The sequence below is a fragment of the Phaethon aethereus genome (genome assembly GCF_964289735.1).
Source record: "Phaethon aethereus genome assembly, chromosome: 26".
Taxonomy (NCBI): domain Eukaryota; kingdom Metazoa; phylum Chordata; class Aves; order Phaethontiformes; family Phaethontidae; genus Phaethon; species Phaethon aethereus.
Genome location: NC_138602.1, coordinates 2191569 through 2210853, shown reverse-complemented (window position 1 = coordinate 2210853; position 19285 = coordinate 2191569). Strand labels below are relative to the sequence as shown.

The 19285-nt window shown below is 44.8% G+C and overlaps 1 protein-coding gene across 1 annotated transcript; it reads left to right on the top strand.

The window, feature by feature from the left end:
- Positions 1–1216: 1216 nt before the first annotated feature.
- Positions 1217–13207, top strand: ACSBG2 (acyl-CoA synthetase bubblegum family member 2; the record flags this gene model as incomplete). The annotated part of the gene is made up of 14 exons (XM_082011089.1): positions 1217–1399; positions 3904–3983; positions 4544–4785; positions 5815–5903; positions 6484–6604; positions 7075–7155; positions 7664–7813; positions 8006–8182; positions 8796–8977; positions 9242–9475; positions 10184–10401; positions 11352–11491; positions 12418–12664; positions 13092–13207. The coding sequence occupies exons 1-14, from the start codon at positions 1275–1277 to the stop codon at positions 13205–13207; spliced, it is 2202 nt and encodes a 733-aa protein (XP_081867215.1). The 5' UTR covers positions 1217–1274.
- Positions 13208–19285: the final 6078 nt, after the last annotated feature.

Sequence of the window (19285 nt, the reverse complement as noted above, 5' to 3'; positions counted from 1 at the left end):
AGAGCTTGAGAGATGGGATTTTTTTGAGACATCCCTTTCTCAGCTGCTTGTGAATTAAACTATTTGTTGTGTTGTGAATTGTAGCCTGTAGCAGAGTGTGGCGTGAGCAGCAACGTGTCCTTGCATAGATGAGGAAGAGGCAGGGGGGATGCGCCTTCCTGGGCTGGAGGCAGGTCTGTCTGTGGTGACTTGTGGCTGTGGCGTTCCCTGCCCGTCAGAGGCAGAAGGCTGCAGCTCAGCTGTGTCAGATTCATTAGATAAAAGGGCTCTTTCCTTTTGCTCATCTATCATCATGCAGACAAACATCACATTGTCCGCTTTAAATCGCATCTGTCTAATGCAGGTACAAACCAGCATGCTAAAAATCCACTTTTTAAAAAGATCAAGGATATTGAGATTCATCTCCAATCAGTTAGAAATTCCTTGAAACAATTAAAGCTCAGCCTGCCAAGTCATAAGCATCAAAGGCTTTTGACGAATGTAAACCTTAAATAAAACCAACATTGCTTTCAGCATTTGAAAACACTTTGTTTAGGTGACGAGATCCCCTAATGACAAAGTACTGAGAGCGGCGTAGGAGCCGTCAAAAAACACAACGGCTGCAATAGTGCTGATTTTTGAGAACAGGTTAAATCTCTGGGGTGTCCCAGGGCGGCATCCCCCCAGGAGGGACCCCAAAGCCCCAGTGTGCCCGAGGCCAGCGGGCAGACGTGGGGCCAGGGCTTCCTTAAGAGGCAGTGGTGTGGGGTGATGAGCCGCTTCCAATTGCGAGGCAGGCAGCACATGACATAAGATGCTCCCAGATCTGCCTCCTGGGCGCTAGTTTAAAAATAAAGGATATTACACGTCGCAGTCGGTGCTGGTGTGGAGCGGCTGTGGGAGGAGAGGCTGCACAAAGACAATGCGTTGTAAGGCTGGGCCGGGGTCCCTGCAGTGGTGGGTTTGGGGTGGGGGGGTCTGAGAGCCGAGCATGAACGTTTTGGGCAAAGGGAGTGTAAAATTTAAATTGTTAGGCTCGTGTTGCTCTTTCAAAGCTGTAATTGTCACGCTTGTTTTTCAGATGTGGGAGTGGATATATGATCTGATCAGGTTTTTCGAATGAACTGAGTGTGATCTGTCCACTGTTAGAATTTACTGTATTTCATGCAAATACAGCAGTCTCGAGTCATGCCTGCTTCGGGATTGCCTTGGTCAGATAGCTACATCAATGGAAGCTGATTTTACTGTAGCATTTGATTGTATTTTAATTTTTAAAACCTGTTTTTACAGGGACAATGCTGTGTGAATCAGATGCGCGTATGGCACTTGCGGAACCAGTCCCCATGGCTTATTTTAATTCAGATCCTCAAGGGAACTGTGAGGTGTCACTGGATGATGTACGGCTCAACTCTTCAGCTAGGTTTGTCTAAGATTTTATTTTCTCTGTGGTGACCTGTATACATAGGATATAGTTTGTATTCTATCATGTTTACTTAGATTAATTAAGATTTTTTTGGAAGAAATTTCAAGCATTTCTTACTACTTCCAAAATCCAAAATCTGAATCTACAATCTTACCCTCTCAAAAGAAGAGCAACAGAATTAAATTTGCTGTCTGTAGCTACCACACAGAGCATGGAGCTTGAAGTAGGGTACATTTAATACAAATTTAAAGCACAGGAATGGCAGAATATTCTGCATAGTCAGAAAGATCACTTCTTATAAAGGAACTTTGCCTAACTGTTCACCAATGTAACTGGGAGGGCACTGATCAAATACTTAGAATACCTAGCAAGTACTACGTTTTTTGTGAAGTGTTGCTGTACTGTAAACAGAGAGGCGTGCCTCTGTAGGGGATGGTTTGTGTACAGTACCTATGCTGATTTTTATCAAACTCCTGTTAGTCTGTCTGTAAATCTAAGCAGACTCTTACTAAAGAGCAGATTAGTAGTTAAGGGTCTATATTTCACCACAATGTAATGGGATATAGCTGACAAAAAACTCTTTACCTCATTTTTTTCAGGCTGCATTTGAATTACATGTAGTAAGGGGGAGAAAAAGATGACTTGATTTACTGGAAGGGAAATAGCTGGGGCTTTTTTACTCGTATTACTGGGTCATTTGCATGCTTTGATCATAAACTGATGGAGAAATGGTGCAGAACTATTGCAACTGAGGATTAATTTGTGCTGAAAAATGCTCTCAATGAGAAGGAAATGCGTAGTAGAGAACATCTCATAATCCCTTTGGGGGAAATAAAGAAAAAAAAATTATTTACTTCCCTCTGGTTTCTATCTTGCAGCTTAGATAGGAGAAGCAGTTCTGCTTTTGGAGAGTACATGGGAGTAGCCATGTCAAATCTTCTCCATCTTAAATCTTATCCTATGCCGAAAGCAATAATAGTTGACTATCCCCTAGAAATTCAGAGAAAATGTAAAGCAGAGGGAAGCAATTTAGCCCTTACACTGAAATTCACACAGTGCTTGTGCTGACATGTCTCCTCTTTGGTCTGATAGAAAGGGAAGAAAAGGCAGGGCTTGGGAGGGAACCCTGCCTGGATTGGGTTGAGGAGTTTACATGGGACCAGAGGAGCTCCTGCTTCTGGGCAGGTGTGATCTGATCATGGCAGGCAGAGATATCGGGGCTTCTTTTTGCCCCAAAGCTGCCCCCTCGCAGGGCCTGGGGCTGTTGTGATGTCAGGGGCCTGCAGCCCTTCTAGAAGACCCGGGAGCTGGTGCTAGAGAGGAAGCTTGCACTGAACACTGCCATGGGGAAGAGTAGGCACCTAGCACTAGCATGAAGAAACGAACACCTTCGTGATGGCCTGGAGCGAAGCGCCCCGGGAGGGCTGTTTGGCAAGGCAAGATGGGGGATTCAGTTCTCTGAAATGTAATCTTGGGTCAACTAAACCTTGGACCTTAGTGCTAACGTGATGGTACAAGCGGGGTATCGCCCAGGGTAGGGGAACAAGCATCATCTGCCTGTAGGTTGGATGTTGGTTGGGGTGTCCTTCTCGGGAGCAGAGCATGGGGACTCGAATACTGAATCTCAGAGAGTCTGGTTTCCAACCCCTGGTCTGGAGTGGGACAGGCGACTTCATTATTCTTTATCCTCATCACGTAGGGCTGTGAGAAAATCCATCTTGGAAAGGGGTGGCGGAAGAACACAAATGTGGGCTGGTGGTGTTTCACCAGACCTTGCAAGGGTGAAAGTAAAAGGGGCAACTTTCAGCTGGCACCGCAGGACAAGTTCCTGGTGAGAGCGTGGCTGAAGTAGATGGGGGATATGCCTGTTTCTACTTCACAAACATCTGGTGGGAGCCCAATGCACTGACTTTATGAGGAATACCTAAGAACAAGATTTCCTGTTAAATCAATTTCCTGCTCTTCAGCTGGCCTGGCCTTCTGCAGGAAATCTCTGTGGGTTTCCCCACAGGGTGACTAGCCAGGGACTTGCTGTGCTGCACAGAAGAGAGGCCGCTGGGGCCTCCCTTCGTTAGACTCACATATTGCAGACGAGATAAGAACCAGATCCGTGTGTCTGTTCTGACCCCCCTCCTCCTCAGCCCTCGACTCTTGGTTTCAGGCACCTAGAGCAGACCTGTAGTATTAAATTATCCCTGTTCTCTGGATGACGTGTTCATGGATTCTTCTGCAGCTTATCTGAAGTGATAGCCACAGTTAGGACAACATACATTTGTTTAAAAGCAGTGCAGGCAAAGCTTGCATGCTGTCTGAGGGACCTGTTTTGTTGTCATAGCCATGCAGGCTAATAAAAGTCACCCACAGAACTTCAGGAACCACTAATCCTTGATTAGTTTGACATCCAAGGACTAATATAATTAAGTCATGGAGCAAGCATGCCTCAGGCGTTCTTCAGCCAGTGTGCTAAAGCCTATCCAGGGATAATTGCTTTTGCCTTGCAGAACTGTTGAGGTCCACAGCATTGAGACAGTTGAAGGTACTGAGACAGAGGGATGTCAGATGGACCTACTTGGTGTCAAAGGTAAGTGGAAAGAATTTTTAGTTACTGTGGTGTGTATAAAATGATTACTGAAATGAGAGAGGAATTTATCAAACCATAACAATGGAAGAAGAAATTAAAATTGCAGGATGGTCTGTCCAGAAGCCTCTTGAACTTCAACTAAAGCACAGGTGTGCTTCAAGGAGTAAAATAGGTAGTGTCACTGCCTAATGCTTATCTACGAGGTAATAATGTACTACTTTCAGTCCTCCTTAAAAAAAAAAAAAAAAGGCACAGTGTATATGATTGTTGCAGGAAGCTGCCACCTTACCAGTACAAGGGCTTTAGGGCAGTAAAGCAGGTTAGAGGGGGATGTAAATGGGAAATGTTTAAAAAAAATTTGAAAGTGCTTTAGAGGCTTCATCTATTGGTACTGGGAGTCGTGTGGCAAACTTGCCAAGAACAAAAGTTCAAAAAAAGGGTGTGGGAGGGGCTATAATAGCATTTGCTTTCACGTGTTTGATACTTGTATTTATATTTTTTGTTATGGCAGCTAAGTAATTGCTAAATATAAGATGCTGAACACTTTTCTTTCAAATCAGCCTCTTCGCCTCCTGCCTCCAGTGTGTGGACAACACAACGAGATGGAGAAGTCAGACTGAGGATGGATGAACAGGGCATAGGCAGTGAGGCACCAAAGACCGTTCATGAGCTGTTCCAGGAAGCTGCTAGTAAATATGGTGATTATTATGCCCTTGCATCCAAGAAGGGTGGCCAATGGATAAAACTAACATACAAGATGTACTATGATGAGTGCTGGAAAGCAGCAAAAAGCTTTCTGAAGGTAAGCTTTTGTTGAATTCTGCTCTTCCTTCACATCCAGTCAGTTAAAACTGCTGAAATGGCTGTGGTCAACTATATCTTAAACCTGTAACTTCTCTGAGTGTAGGTGAGTCTTAAAGGGACAGGGAAATACCTGAACGTGCCATGAACAGCTTGGTAATTACCGCAGTGTTTTTGTATGACTTTCTTGCACATTGCTTCCACATTCAACTAAAAAAAGTGTATAAAGAAACATTTAAAGCGAGGCTTGAGGTATGTGGCAAACCTGGACAATGCCACTCATGAGGCATGTAAATTTTAGTCCTTCTAAGAAGAAAGTTGAAGGGATGTTTATGAAGCAGACTTAAATGGCCGAAGTGACTGAGCCTTTTGCCTCTACTGTTGGGAGTGAAGACACTCGGAGAGAGAAACCAACATTACATATACTTAACTGTTATTTGATGAAGTCTTATTTCCTGAAGTTAAGGCCACTCTGGTTTTGCTCCTACGGTGGGATCTTCCAGTGCACATACTTCCACTCTCCGGGACAAAACCAGAGAATGGCTGAAGGAGATTTAAAGACTGGGACTTCAACAGCTGGAATTTCATAGCAAAATGCCTCTGACTGTCACTGGAGCTTGTTGCTCTTGTTATTATTGCTATCTGACATATCTAACCTGTACTAAATGACTAAATGTCTCCCTAGGGATTGTCTAACTTAACCTTTACCTTCTCATTCCCAGCCCAAAGGGAAGTGGTAACTACCTGGATTGCAGTTTTATAAAAACATCAGTGTCAGTGAGCTCATCATACTGAGTGCAGACCTAAGCAAATCCCTTTTTTCCTGCCTACTGATAAAGTGAGACAGTGTCTGATGTGAAACTTAACTGGTTCCATATTAGGTCTTAGGAAGTTTTTCAATGTGAATTACCGTATATAATTGCATGAACATTGCCCATGACATTGTGCTCACAGCAAAGATCTGTAAATTAACTCTAGGCCTTCTTCAAAGGAAAAACAAGATTGCTGTAATCTCATCTCTTGTTTACAGCTGGGACTAGAGCGTTTCCATGGAGTGTGCATTTTGGGATTTAATTCTGCAGAGTGGTTTATTGCTGACATTGGAGCTATCCTTGCAGGGTAAGAATGAGCGTTGTCTCTTGACATGCATTTTGCTTCAGCGTTCAGATAGCAATTTCAGTATTCATGTGAGAAGCAGTTTTTGATTAAAAAACAACAAAACAAACCACAAAACGAGAAAACCAAATCAACTGTTTATATTTTAATTTAATGAAGACAGCTAGAACCTAAACTCTCTCTTTACTCCATTAGGAATTAATGAGACAAAAAATATTTTATTTTTTTTTTTAGCCAGCTGCTTCTCTCAAAATAAGATGAACAGTAGGTTAATCCAAAACCGTGCTTACTTACACTTTGATTACAAATGTGATGGGGAAATGCATTCATTTCCCAGCACTGGATTTTAATAGCCTTTTCCCACCTGAGACGTTTTGGTCTCTTATGCCATTCTGACATTTCCCATGCCCCAGAACAGAGCCTTTGCGCTTGGAATTAAGCCTTCCGCTTTTTGATGTTGTTTTATGGGATATTCTTCCTAAAGTTTTCCCTCCATTAAAGTTTGAAAGTTTGCCAGCAATGCTGCTTATCCTCTAATTCTGTGTTTTGGTTTTCTGTTTTGTTTTTTTTTTTTCTTTTGTAGTGGATTTGCTGTTGGTATCTACACTACAAACTCTCCTGAGGCCTGTCATTATGTAGCAGAGAACTGTAGTGCTAACGTTGTGGTTGTGGAAAACCATAAACAGCTACAGAAAATCTTAGAAGTAAATACACTTTTTAAATGGCTTGGGGCTACAGCATCCTATTGACAGATGCAGGAGGGTAAATGCTGCGGGAGGGTAATACCCGAGGGAAATGCTGGATCTGAAAGCAGAGGTGAACTGATCAAGCCTACTTGGTGTGCTCCCTGTTCAAGGCAGATGACTAGTCACTAGTGCTAAATATCACGAGAGGTTAAATGGTGGTTCCACAGCTTAGCAAAGCCTCAAGCTTAAAATATGAGAAGCCAAAAAGCACAATTGAGCATCCCCATGGCTGTCTGGCAACATCCCAGTCCAGATGATTACTGTGCCTAGTTGAGGCTTCCCTGTTCTCTTTCACTAACACAGATGAGATTTTTCTTAGCTTTACTTAAAATGGCAAGTAGCAGTAGCATGTTAAGTGGTGGGTTATTTAGGCTTAAGAGGGACAGGAAGAATTTGCTCCTTCTCATGAATCTCCCTTCTGAACACAGGTTCAGCATAAACTACCTCATCTGAAAGCTATTATCCAGTATGGGGAAGAGCTAAAAGAGAAGAGACCAAATCTGTACTCTGTAAGTACTGGGCATCTTAATGGCTTGTAAATACTGGTGCATTTAGCTGATGGCTTGCAAACAACCATCACCCTCCACAGGACACTCATCATGTGAGCTTGTGTTGGTTTTAGTGAGGGGTTGCCTCGCTGAAGCAGTAGGTGTATACTGTTGTTCAAACCTCGATAATCGGTGTTGTAAGGGAGGGTGTTAGCGTACTGACCTCTGCAAGGCAGCCGCAGGTCCCGCAGTTACTCCAGCTCGGCACCCCCAGTGAATACCAGGGTTGCCACAGAGCTAGTAAGCTTCCTCAGGGTCAATCCATCTCCTTTTCTGCTTCTCGACATGCCTTTTGTGGCAGCCAGAGAACATTGTGGGGCTGACAGTGCATATTTACAACCTCTGCCAGATTCTGCCAGAGGTTTGGATGCAGGTAGCAGTTTCCTTCTCTTCATGTGTAGCAAAGGGTTTAATTTCACGTGTGAATGACAGCCAACAAAGTGATTGAGCTCTTCTCTTTTATGTACAGTGGAGTGAGTTCATGGACCTTGGCAAAGATGTTCCAGATGCTCAGCTCCATGAAGTCATTGCGTCGCAGAAGCCTAACCAGTGCTGTACACTAATATATACCTCAGGGACAACTGGACAGCCAAAGGGAGTAATGCTCAGTCATGACAACGTAAGTATCTTTTTGTACAAATGCCCGCTCTGTGACCTGAAGTGAGTGCTGAGGGAGGGTAGCGATCAGCTAAAAGCTATGCCTGATGCTAAGATCACAGGAAGTCATGGACTTGTTTCGTGAGCTGCACGTTCCGTCTTGCGCCTGCTCGGAAGAGCTGTTACTTGATACTGATGTGGGTTCTTGTTACAGCTGACGTGGACGGCATCGGCGGCAGGGCGTTTCATCATGCTGACAGATGCTAAAGAAAAGCAGGAACTGTTGGTCAGCTATCTGCCCCTCAGTCATGTTGCTGCACAGATGTCAGATATTTGGTCAGCAATGACATTCGGTGTACAAGTTTTCTTTGCTCAACCAGATGCATTAAAGGTAAAAACATAAGAGAATAAAAATCCTACATCCCACCCCAGTTACAAGCAAGTGGATGGTGCTTTAAAACAGACGTGGCTGACTTAGCACAGCTTTCAGAATCATGAGATAGCTTGGTTTATTTGCATAGTGACTGACTGCTCCTGTTTAAGGGTCTCTTGGTTTGATGACTATAGCCTCTCTGACCTTTGCCTTTTGGGTCTGTATTGCAACCTAGGATGAGCTGACCAGGCACTTCACAACTAGGAGCTTCTTGGTGTCCCACCTGACACCAGTTCTCCACCCCAACAGCTTGGTTGAGCAATGGCTTTGTATTTGCTCTGTCCACATTGCAAAATGCCACCGCCATTAAATCTGTCCTGAGAAGAGAACAGTTCTTCCCTTGGTGCTGTGTCAGCATTGGCACTGAAAACATCGACTCTTGCTGTCTTCTCGGAACCACTGTGGCATGTGAATGCTCCTGGGGTTCTTTGCTCTTGGTGGCACTGCAGTTGAAAATGAGCAATTCCTCAAAATTGATGGCAGAGTCCTAAGGTTTGGCTAGTGACCCGTGCTGACCTGAAGTCTACAGTGAAGCACTTTTGAAAGCTGTATTAAATTCTGCTTCGCTCAGGGCACCTTGGTAGACACCCTGCGGGAAGTGAGGCCAACTGCTTTTTTGGGAGTTCCTCGTGTCTGGGAAAAAATGGAAGAAAAAATGAAATCCGTAGGTGCAAAATCCTCAGCACTTAGAAGAAAAGTGGCATCATGGGCCAAGGGAGTCGGGTTGCAGACAAACCTGAAGCGGATGAATGGGTAATTATGAACTACATGTAAGGAATGTTACGAATATTAGGAGAACTTTACTATCAGATCAGGAATTATATCCCATGTAACAGGCCAGACTTATGGACAGTAAAAGCCAAATGTAGCGCTTGGGCCGGGGAGGGGGAGCAGCAGGGGTTAGAGGGGGAAATAGTTTTTTTTACTGAATAAAGTAAAACAGGATGAAGATGAAAGGAGGAAGGGGTTGAAGTTCTACTTGGTGACTGAGATCGTGTAACTGTTTTTCTCCTACAGGTATTCTGAAGTCCCGGTGAATTTCCGCTTAGCCAGGCACTTGGTGTACAAGAAAGTGCGAAAGGCAATTGGGCTGGACCGGTGCACGAAGTGCTACACGGGGGCAGCTCCCATCACTAGAGAGACGCTGGAATTTTTTTTAAGTCTGAACATTCCTGTGTTTGAGCTGTATGGCATGAGTGAGAGCTCTGGGCCTCACACGATCTCTCTACCTCACGCATTCAAGATTACCAGGTAAATGCCTTTCTGTGAGTAGAGCACTGCTGGCTGGGAGGAAGAGTTGTGTAAAGGTTTCTCCTGCATCTGGCATGTCCATCTTGCCTGATGCAGCTCATCCCGAGTCTTGCTGCCAGTAAAATGTTGCTGGGGAGCCTGTTCCTTTGGTCACATCTTGCAGATGAAGAGATCTGCAAGGGCAGCAGCAGTATTGCTTAAACTTAACTTGGCCTGGATTCTGTAGGAATTGAGGAGGGAGCAAGGGATTGATGGGAAGACGGAAGAGTTGGTAACTCTAGCCTACAGTTCACTTCAATGCCAAAAGAATAAATGCAGTAAGACTGTGCTGTTGCTTTGAATGGCTTGTTCAGTCCCATAGGCTGTCTGCAGCATAAATACCACCATCAGTAAAAGTTTGCTGCCAAGGACATAAATCTTCCAATTCAAAGCTCAGGTGTTTTAGAACAATGAGTGGAAAACACCAGGTGTGTGAGCACTGACCTCTCTGCAATAACAACTTTTTCTGTAGTTTCCTTTACATAAGCAGATGCCTTTTAAGTTTGTAAGTTCCTGCTGAAGCAGCTGTAATAAAAAGCTGCCTGGCTTTGTTTGCACATTTTAGTTTGAGAGGGTACTGCTATAATCTCACTCTGCTGCTCAGCTAGTGAATTTAAAAAAAAAAAAAAAAAAAAAAGCCATGGGTTTGTGTTTGTGTTTTCTTTTAAGCTGTGGAAAGGAAGTCACAGGCTGCCGGACGCTGATTCATAAGCCAGATGGAGATGGCAACGGTGAGATCTGCTTCTCAGGAAGGCACATCTTCATGGGCTACTTGAACATGGAAGAAAAAACCAAAGAGGCAATTGATGAAGATGGCTGGCTGCATTCGGGTGACCTTGGCAAGCATGATAAAGATGGATTCCTCTACATCACTGGCAGAATTAAAGGTAGTGCCTCCCCTGACTTTGTTCTCTTGAGGTTATGCAGTACCATGATACGATGCGTTCAGACCCTGCTAGTTACATGGTTGTGACTTACACAGAAGAATATTTAAATGATTCTTAAGTTTTTAAAATGAATATGGCTGCAGTGTGTCCTGCCACTGAGCGTGTGACATGGTGTGTGGTGGGAGGAGAGGGATGCCCTCTGAAAGCAGCGTGTGTTTGCAGAGTGAGGAAGAAGTCCTCTGATTTCAGAAGCAGTAGTTAATGCTTTGTTGGCTTGTCTTATGGTGCTGGACCTGTCCAGGTCCAGCTGTGTGTACTGCCAGCTCCCTCCAGTCCAGACAGCTTTGCTAGTTACCGTCTAAGAGAAAACAGCAGCTTAACACTGTTGTGAAAATGGCTTGCAGCAACACAGTTCTTGGGACGCTGCTTTGACCAACCCCAAACAAATCCAATTTCATGCAAGGCTTCAATCATCAAAAAGAGATATACGGTCATGCAAAGGGGCAGCTTTAAGAAATAAAAAGACTGCCAAGGAAGGCAGGCTCTCCTCAGCTCTGCGTCGCACTTTGTAACTTCAAAAACTCTGCTTTGCCTCTGCAAATTTCTCACTTCAGTTTCTGAACAACTTGGGTACCAACTTACACGCCTTAGAGTCTTAAGGTGCCTGTGGCAGGGTACTGAGGTGCTTGTGTGCCACAGCCTGTGCTCCCAAACTGCAAACACCTCTGAAGCATCAAAGCAGCTTTTGCAGTGCTGTGTGTGCGCATGCCTCGGTCTCATCTCTCCTGGCCTGACTCGAGTCCTTCCGGTTTGCTACCTTCTCCAGATGTTGGGACACAGACTCACTATTTATTTGATCTGGTAGACACAAAGGAGCTATAAAGTCATTTCAGATTGTGAAGGAAGGGGGAAAAGCTCTAAGTGTTAATCAATATTTGACTGTTTTCCAGAGCTCATCATCACTGCAGGAGGTGAGAACATTCCTCCCGTTCCAATCGAGGATGCTGTAAAAGATGCTGTTCCTATCATCAGCAATGCAATGTTGGTTGGAGACAAAGCAAAATTCCTTGCTATGCTTCTAACACTAAAGGTAATGGAAAAGAGGATGGGAATCCACCTTTTTTGCTGAATGCATTTGATTCCAGTGAGGAAGGTAATTGTTACACACTTTTACAGTGTCATGTAGAGACCGGAGCCATTGTGGAGCTTGACTACTTGTAGCTGGGAGTTGTAACTGTACAGAAAAATGAGCGTTGCCACCCAATCAGACAAGCGGGTGGTTCTGGTGTTCAGGGCAGCTGTTTCTGGCTGTAGCACACAGGGCAGAAAGAAACAGAAGTAAAAGACCTAAAAGTGAGACTGAAAAAAGAAACCCTTCTGCTTTTCTTACCCATATTTAGTATCTCCCAGAGCAGTCTGGACAGTAATGAGCTGTCAGTGATTTCTTTTTAAGACACTGGCTTTAAATTCCACAGTGATGCATCTGTGGTGGCCTGCACTGACTTCTGTCTAGAGACCTTGCAGGCTGGTGGCTTTCCAGGACAGTGGTAATTGCTCAGCAGCGTGACTCACTGCCAACCTCCTCGCCCTTGCACAAGAGGTGCCGACCCGGGCCCTGGAGGTGGTGGTGCTGCGTGTGCTGACTTCCAACAAACTGTTATGCTGCTGTGGGGTGTAGGGAAGTAAAGCGTGGCCCAGAAATAAAGGGATCGACTTGGGATAGTGCAGGAGGACTGTGGAAGATGAGCTCTACCCAGCTTGCTTTTTGATATTGACATGGCTGCTGAGTATGCAGAGATCTGACAGAGTTTCATCTGCATTTTTGCCTCAATGAGTTTTCATTTGAAGCAGTGGTTTCCATCAAGCGTGTGAAAAGTGCAGTGGTTGATTCATTGAACAATTATTGCTGGGGTGGGGAAGGAGATAGGGCGGCTTCCCAGGGCTGTAAGGCTCATTGGTATGAAGCGAATCAAGCGTTTAGCAATATAGCGTTACCTGTTCTGACTTGTCCTGCAGTGCAACACAGATGTAGAAACTGGCGAGCCAGGAGATGATCTCACTCCAGAAGCCATTGAATACTGCCAGAAACTGGGCAGTAAGGCTACAAAAATCTCTGAAATCATCAGCAGCAAAGACACGGCTATCTATGCAGCTATCCAGAAGGGAATTTCGGCAGTCAATGAGCGAGCTATCTCAAATGCTCAGAAAGTCCAGAAGTGGGTCCTTCTGCAGAAGGACTTTTCTCTCTCTGGTGGAGAGCTTGGTGAGTGGGGGTGGGCATTTGGGGTTACCCCATCACACTTTCCTTGAATATTGGACAACACAACCAGGACCCCTGATACACAGAGCTACCCCTGGCCTTTCCTTGCTGAGGCTTTTCCATGTCCTGGTCTTGGGGAGAGTGGGGTAAATTCCCACTTCTGCCTGTCAGAACTGAGCTGAGCAGTGCTGACCCTTGGTTCTGTGTTGTCTGTTGGAGGATGGTTGTGCTGTTTCTATTCACAGCAGAACAAGGGGAGATTTTATTGATCACAAAGACAAATGCAGAAGTCAATGTCTGTTCATGTGTTCTCAATCTTCCTCTAGGCTTGCTTCACTCTAATACCAATTTGTGTCTCAAAATGACACCATCTCTAGTACATCACCATTGAAACCTCATGCTGTGTGTGTTGGTTTTTTTTTTTCTGCAGGCCCAACAATGAAGCTGAAGAGACCAGTGGTGGCACAGAAATATAAAGACCAAATCACTCAGTTTTACACAGATGTGGATACACCTACCATGACAGAGAATGCTCTTCGGCAGTAGCGTGGAGGCTTTGTGCACTGAAGCAAGCCTGGAGGGCGATTCCCCTGCTGTCAGCCTGGGCTCCCCAGGAAGGATTCCCTGGGTTCTGTTGAAATAAAGGAGGCTCGGTCATCACGCAGCCCTTCCGCATCACTTAACTGTACAGCTTTGGCCCTCATACTGCAGTGTGGTGAGCCTGTTTGTGCCCAGTGTTTTCCTGTGTCTGTGTTTAATGCTGAGAGATTCTTAAGTTATCTCTGCTTTGTGGTTTTGTCTTTCCGTTTTTATAAGGGCAATACAACATTTACCTTAAATCTGCATTACATGTTATGTTTTAACCAAAGTTTTCTCTTCCTGAGCTGAATGTAAAACAATCAGGAACTGCAGTTTTCCTGCTGAGGGAAAAATGCAGATTTTTATAGTGGTGTACTTCATTCCCCCCATGCATGTTTAACTGCATGCTGATGACATCTGAATTATTTTAAATCTCTTTACCCACAAACTGTCTTCTGTCAAAGATGACGAATGCTGTGTGACTACACATGCTGGCTCAGTGTGTATGTGGAACCTGATGTTTGCTGGGTTTGTCTGTGCAATATTTTGAGTCTGTTTTATCTTGAGTTATAATGAAGCCATAAATTGTTAAAATAGTGTACAGGGCCTGTGTTCTGAGAAGTGTTTTACACAAGGGACTATTTATAAGGCTGTGTACAAATGTGTGTGAAGTCTGGCTGTAGTCTTACAATTGTAGAAATGCTTCCTGAAATGGGTGGAACTCCAGAGCTCAGGGGTGGGCTGAGGCTTTGTACAGAGGGGACAGTGCTGAGAACCCAGCTGCTTGAAGGCTGATTCTTTTGAAGGTCTGTGATCAACCACTCCAGCAACACTGAATTCACTGAACGTCAGACACAGGGGTAGCCTTTTCCCACATACCTGTTACCTGTAGCTTTTGAAGGTATCTTCTCAGTGGTTCTGCAAGGCTTAGTTCAGTCTGCCCACTGCCTGGAGGGACTGTTAATCCCAACAGCAAATGAAGGATTGCTTGTAAAATGGCTTATTTAAAACTAGAAATCCTGCTCTGATTACAAGTGGCATAATATGCCTTGGTTCTGGGGTAGGGTTTCCCATGGAGGAGCAGCAGGAGCTGCCAGGTGCTTTGAGGGGAAGCAGCCTGCAGGGGCAAGGCAAGAGGCATCTACACCCATTAAATAATGCAACCAGTGCCAGCAAGCTGCTGGCTGCAGGTCACGGTACTACATAATACCAAAACCAGGCTGTGGTGGGCATTAACAGTACCTAGAACTGGGCACCTTGAGGGAGGTTTTTAAACCTAAAACTTTGTATCTGCTCTGGGCTCAGTTGCACATGTGCCTATAGCACCTGCATGGAAGGGGGGGTAATGCACTCCTGTAACTGCTGCTGATCCTGTGCAAACATTTGTGTTCTCAGCTGTATGAATTTGAAATGCAGAGGAATGCCTAATAAATAAACTCTGCACTTTGTCTCTTTTAATACTTCAGTAATTTCTGCAAAATAATGCTCAACCCTACAATGAGGTCAGGGTCCAAGGTGACAGTGTGGTAAGCAGCAAAAATGTTAATTTGCTTTTTACCAGGAAAGCTGATCGTTACCCAGGCTGGAGCTGCTCCCTGCAGCACCACTGCCCTGGACACAGACAGATTCACCCTTGCTCAGAGCCTGTGGCAGAAGAGTGCCTGCAGCAGGGCTGGGCCTGGTCTGGGTTTATGACAAGTTCCAAGACATTTATTTTGAGAGCAGGGGAAAACCTCTTCAGGCCTGCTCACTCCACCTAGTGCCCACAGCTCCTTCCTCCTGCTGGCAGATCGCAGGGAACCCAGGCACAAAGCTGCAACAGGATTTAAGCAACAGACTTAAAAACCCCCTTAGCATGGGACAGCAGAGCCTTCTCCTGACAAGTTTCCCTTTTCTTCATTTTTCATCTCCTGTGGCCTGGTCCCAGCTTCTATATTGCTAATGGAAAGCATTTTCAATACCAAGGTGCTGTCCATGGAGAAGCAATCCAACAAACAAAAAACGCTTGAAGTTTTACTTTTCCATCTTACTTTATTTCACTTTTTCTAGAAAATTCCTCCATAGTTCCACAAATTTAACAAAAAGTTTAAAAGTCAGGACAAACAATCCTGTAATGTATTACAAACATGATTTTTTTTTTTTTTAATCTTGAAGTTAGTCTTGGGCCAGCTGAATTTCTTACAGCTGAGTGAAGAATTCATTTCCCAACACAACTTTTAAAATCCTCAAGTCACAAGGTATTTAATACCTTGGCTCTAGGCAGAAATACAATTAAAAATTATCTAGAAGTTGAAGTACTTACATTTTTCTTTAGGAGTGCAAACTCATCTTGTCAGTTTTTGATGGCTATTTCATGCCCCCAGGAAAGCAATACCGATCAAATTTTCATCTTTTTAGAAGTAATACTCATACAAGGTGCACAATGGTTGTCTACAGCATTGACACGAGCATGCCAACTAGTGAGTGCCAGGCACCTGGGCTAGTAGAGAGAAGCTTCGTCCGAGAACACCACCCGTGCTCCAGTGCATTTGCCAACGTGACAGCTGAAATCTGCAGAACCAGAGTGACTCGGGTCTCTGCTTGCAGAGGATGTGACAGGGCAAGCTCCATAAGGGAAGTTTAAATCTCTCTCGCCATCGAATACGCTCAAGATCTGACAAAAACTGCTTCTGGATTGTTGCCTAGTTCTGATGCTACCACCGCACACAGCAATAGAACTGGTGGCAAAATCATTGCACTTCCATATATTCAGCCTGACCACAGCACAGCCAGTCTCGTTACCTATGTGTCCAATATTCCTCAGCTGGTGTTTCAGGATCCAGCCAGCCTTACTATCTTTTTTTTTTTTATAGTAACTGTCAGTAACCAAAGCCTCAAGGCTTAATACATACGCAGACCAAGACAACAGGAAAATACTCCTGACCCCACTTTTGCCCTTTAATACAAAGGCCAAGGACAAAGGAAACACTGTGTCCTGATCTTACCTCCAACACTATTCACTTCAAAGCAACTCTGAAAGCCTTCAGACTGCTGGGCACTTGCTCATGCCTTCAGTAACAAGATGAAGGACACTGAAAAGTAACAGAGTTCTGTCCATTTTCCTTGGAAAAACCATTATGGCTAGAAGTCAATTTTGGGTATTTTTTTTTTTCCTCCTTTTTTTAACAATGCAAACTACTACACATCCTCGAAGACCTGAAGCAATGCTGACACCAGCACTGCCACTTCCTTCCTATAGTACAATAATCCATCCATGCTCTCAAGAGTGACACAAGAACAAACACTTTATCCACAAATACCTGTACACGGCATGTTCAGAACAGCATTCAGCCAGCCTATAGAGAACTACACGGGGAACTCGTTCATATGTAACTAGAAGGGGACACAAGATGAGGCCCAAATTTGACCATTTTTTGCTTGCAGAGTCATTCCTCCTGTGGTCCCCAACGCTACCACATACCCCAAAAAACAACAACTCTGTAGAACAACTAAGTACTTGCAAGAAACCTTTTAGTAACAAATCAGCATGTGCACACAATGGAAAAGAACTATTGCTGGGGGAACAATCCTATTTCAGGTTTTCAAGGAGATTATAAACAGTCTAAAAAAATCCATGTGTAAAATACTTCTTATAAAAACCAAACAAAATTCCTATCAATGCTCATTAGACTTCAGGAATAAAGTCGGATTCTAGGACAGGACGATGCCACAGCCACAGGCAGGAGCCCCAGGTACTTCCAGCCGAGTTCGGGAATATGCTCCCACTTACGTTCTTGGACTGGCTGGGAGCAGCGTGGTCATTCAGATCTTAACATGAGAAGGGGGCAGAAGGGAGGTGGCACCTCGATCCCTCGGGGGGTACCCCTGGAGGCTACTGATAGTCCTGGGAGAAATGCTGCCAGGACAGGTGACACAGATGCCACAGCAGTTACCCAGATGGAGAGAGGAGGCAAAGACCTCCGGAGATCTCAGGCTCAGGCTGGATACCTCCGCTGCTCCTGTTGCTTCAGGGACAGGACAATGTCACCAACCCCACCCTTCGCCAGGGGCAGCGGGCAGGAGACACCGCGTGCCAGGGGCCCCTCCGCACGCCCAGGGAGCCAAGTTTGGGGCTGTAGCAACCGCACAAGGCTTGCCTCCTCTACACCACAGACCCAACAGAGACCATGAGTAGTTCGCACATACCCACCATGCCTAACAGCACACAGGTGAGTCTGTGACACTTGTGGACTGCGTCTGCCATCCTCCACTGCGGTGCATCCCACTGCCAACCAAGACAGAACTGCAGCTCCTCCTCTTCCCGCTGTCCTCCACCTCTCCACCTTCTCAGTGTACATTTGCGCACAGGGTTTCTATCCAGGCTTGGCATTGTCCATCAAGAAAGAAAACAGCTGAGATCACTGTCGTGACAGGGTTTGCACCTGGCATGAGCTTGATTTTTTTTTATATATATATATACACACACAAGACACATGAAAGATGGTACAAAGACAAAATTAATGGGAATCGGGTCAACATGACCCAACTCAAACAAGCTTATCATCATATTGCCACTTAAGTTGATTAGTTGCAACATTTCCATGATAAAGAAAGGGGTAACCCAAAACAAGGGACTGCAATTTCATAAGGGAGAAGGGACAGCAAATCCTGCAGTGATACAACCCCCCAGCTCCCACACAGGGCTTTCACAGATATGGGGGAGGTCCAATCATGAGCTGAGGGCTCCTCTGGACCGCTGCTCTCCTCACTGCCTGCAGCCCACTTAACATTTGGCAAAAGCTTACACACTGATTGGAAAAACTGAGCAATTCTTAAAAAAAAAATCAAAACAACCCCACCTGAATTTAGGGAACAGGAGTGTAACAGAGTTTTGATGAAAGCTACAGGACTTCCTCACACTCACCTAAACAACACTTGGAAGTCAATACTAGTTTAACTAGAAATATATGAAAGATTCTGGATTAGTGTTTACTGTTTCCTGCCATTTCTTGAACAGGCAGCAGGGCTGGAGAGGGAGGAGGAAACAAACCTGACTTCACCTGGTTTTTACATCACCGTTTTCCAGGTGTGTCCCAAGATAAAATTCTCCCTTGTTTTGGTTTTCCCAAAGTACAGCCACTACTATAGGGGCCACTGTAGGAGATTCCTCTTTGAGAACATACAACAAAACCAATCGCGTATTTTGGCAAAGTTATTCAACACTGACAAATGAAAAGACGACAGGTGAGTCCCTTCCAGAACACGAAATGCTTTGAAGATCGCTGTTCAGCTTTCATACACTAAAAATTGTCCACAAGAGGCATTTTAACAAACAAGTCAAATCTTATTAAGCGCCCTTCCCCTGCCATAAGCCATTAAAAAAACATAACAGAAAAACACACCCTTAAGATCATAAGACCCAACTAGGCCCTTCTTATACATACAGTACATACATATATATATAATATATATATAAAATATACAGCTTACAGTTTTGTAGTCCTATTACAGTTAAAGCAGACTGAAAGGAGTGAGACTTTGTTTAGGAGCTCAGATCAACAAACAAGACATCTCAAAACTCCAGCAGGAGACAGCAGATTCTAGAGGCCTCTTCAAAGAGCACAAACTGTCTCTGCAGGAAGCTGAAGGTCCTGCGTGTGGAACAATGCCCTGTAGGAATCGGGAGCCAAGTTACAGCAGTGCTCTGTACCGAACCGCGGCAGAACTAACTTGCAAGTGATCAAAACTGAAATCTGTCCACTTTCCTCTGCAGCAGACCAGCAGGACCCCTGGGAAGCCTCCTCTGTCATCAGTCTCTCGGCTAGCTTTGTAAAAGCCAATCTCGCTTACACAGCATGAACGCTTCTTCACAGAGCTGGAGGAAACGGGACTCGCTAGAGCTCTCTGCAGGCAGGCTGGTCCCTAGATTTGGTGAAGAAAACATCATCCACACTTCTTCAGATCTCAGAGACGCCTGAAAATGTGCTCTTAAAACACAGTTTCTTGAAGTAAAACCGAAAAGGTCACACTGTGCAGCTAAGTGCAGCACGTCTTTTGCTCTACTCA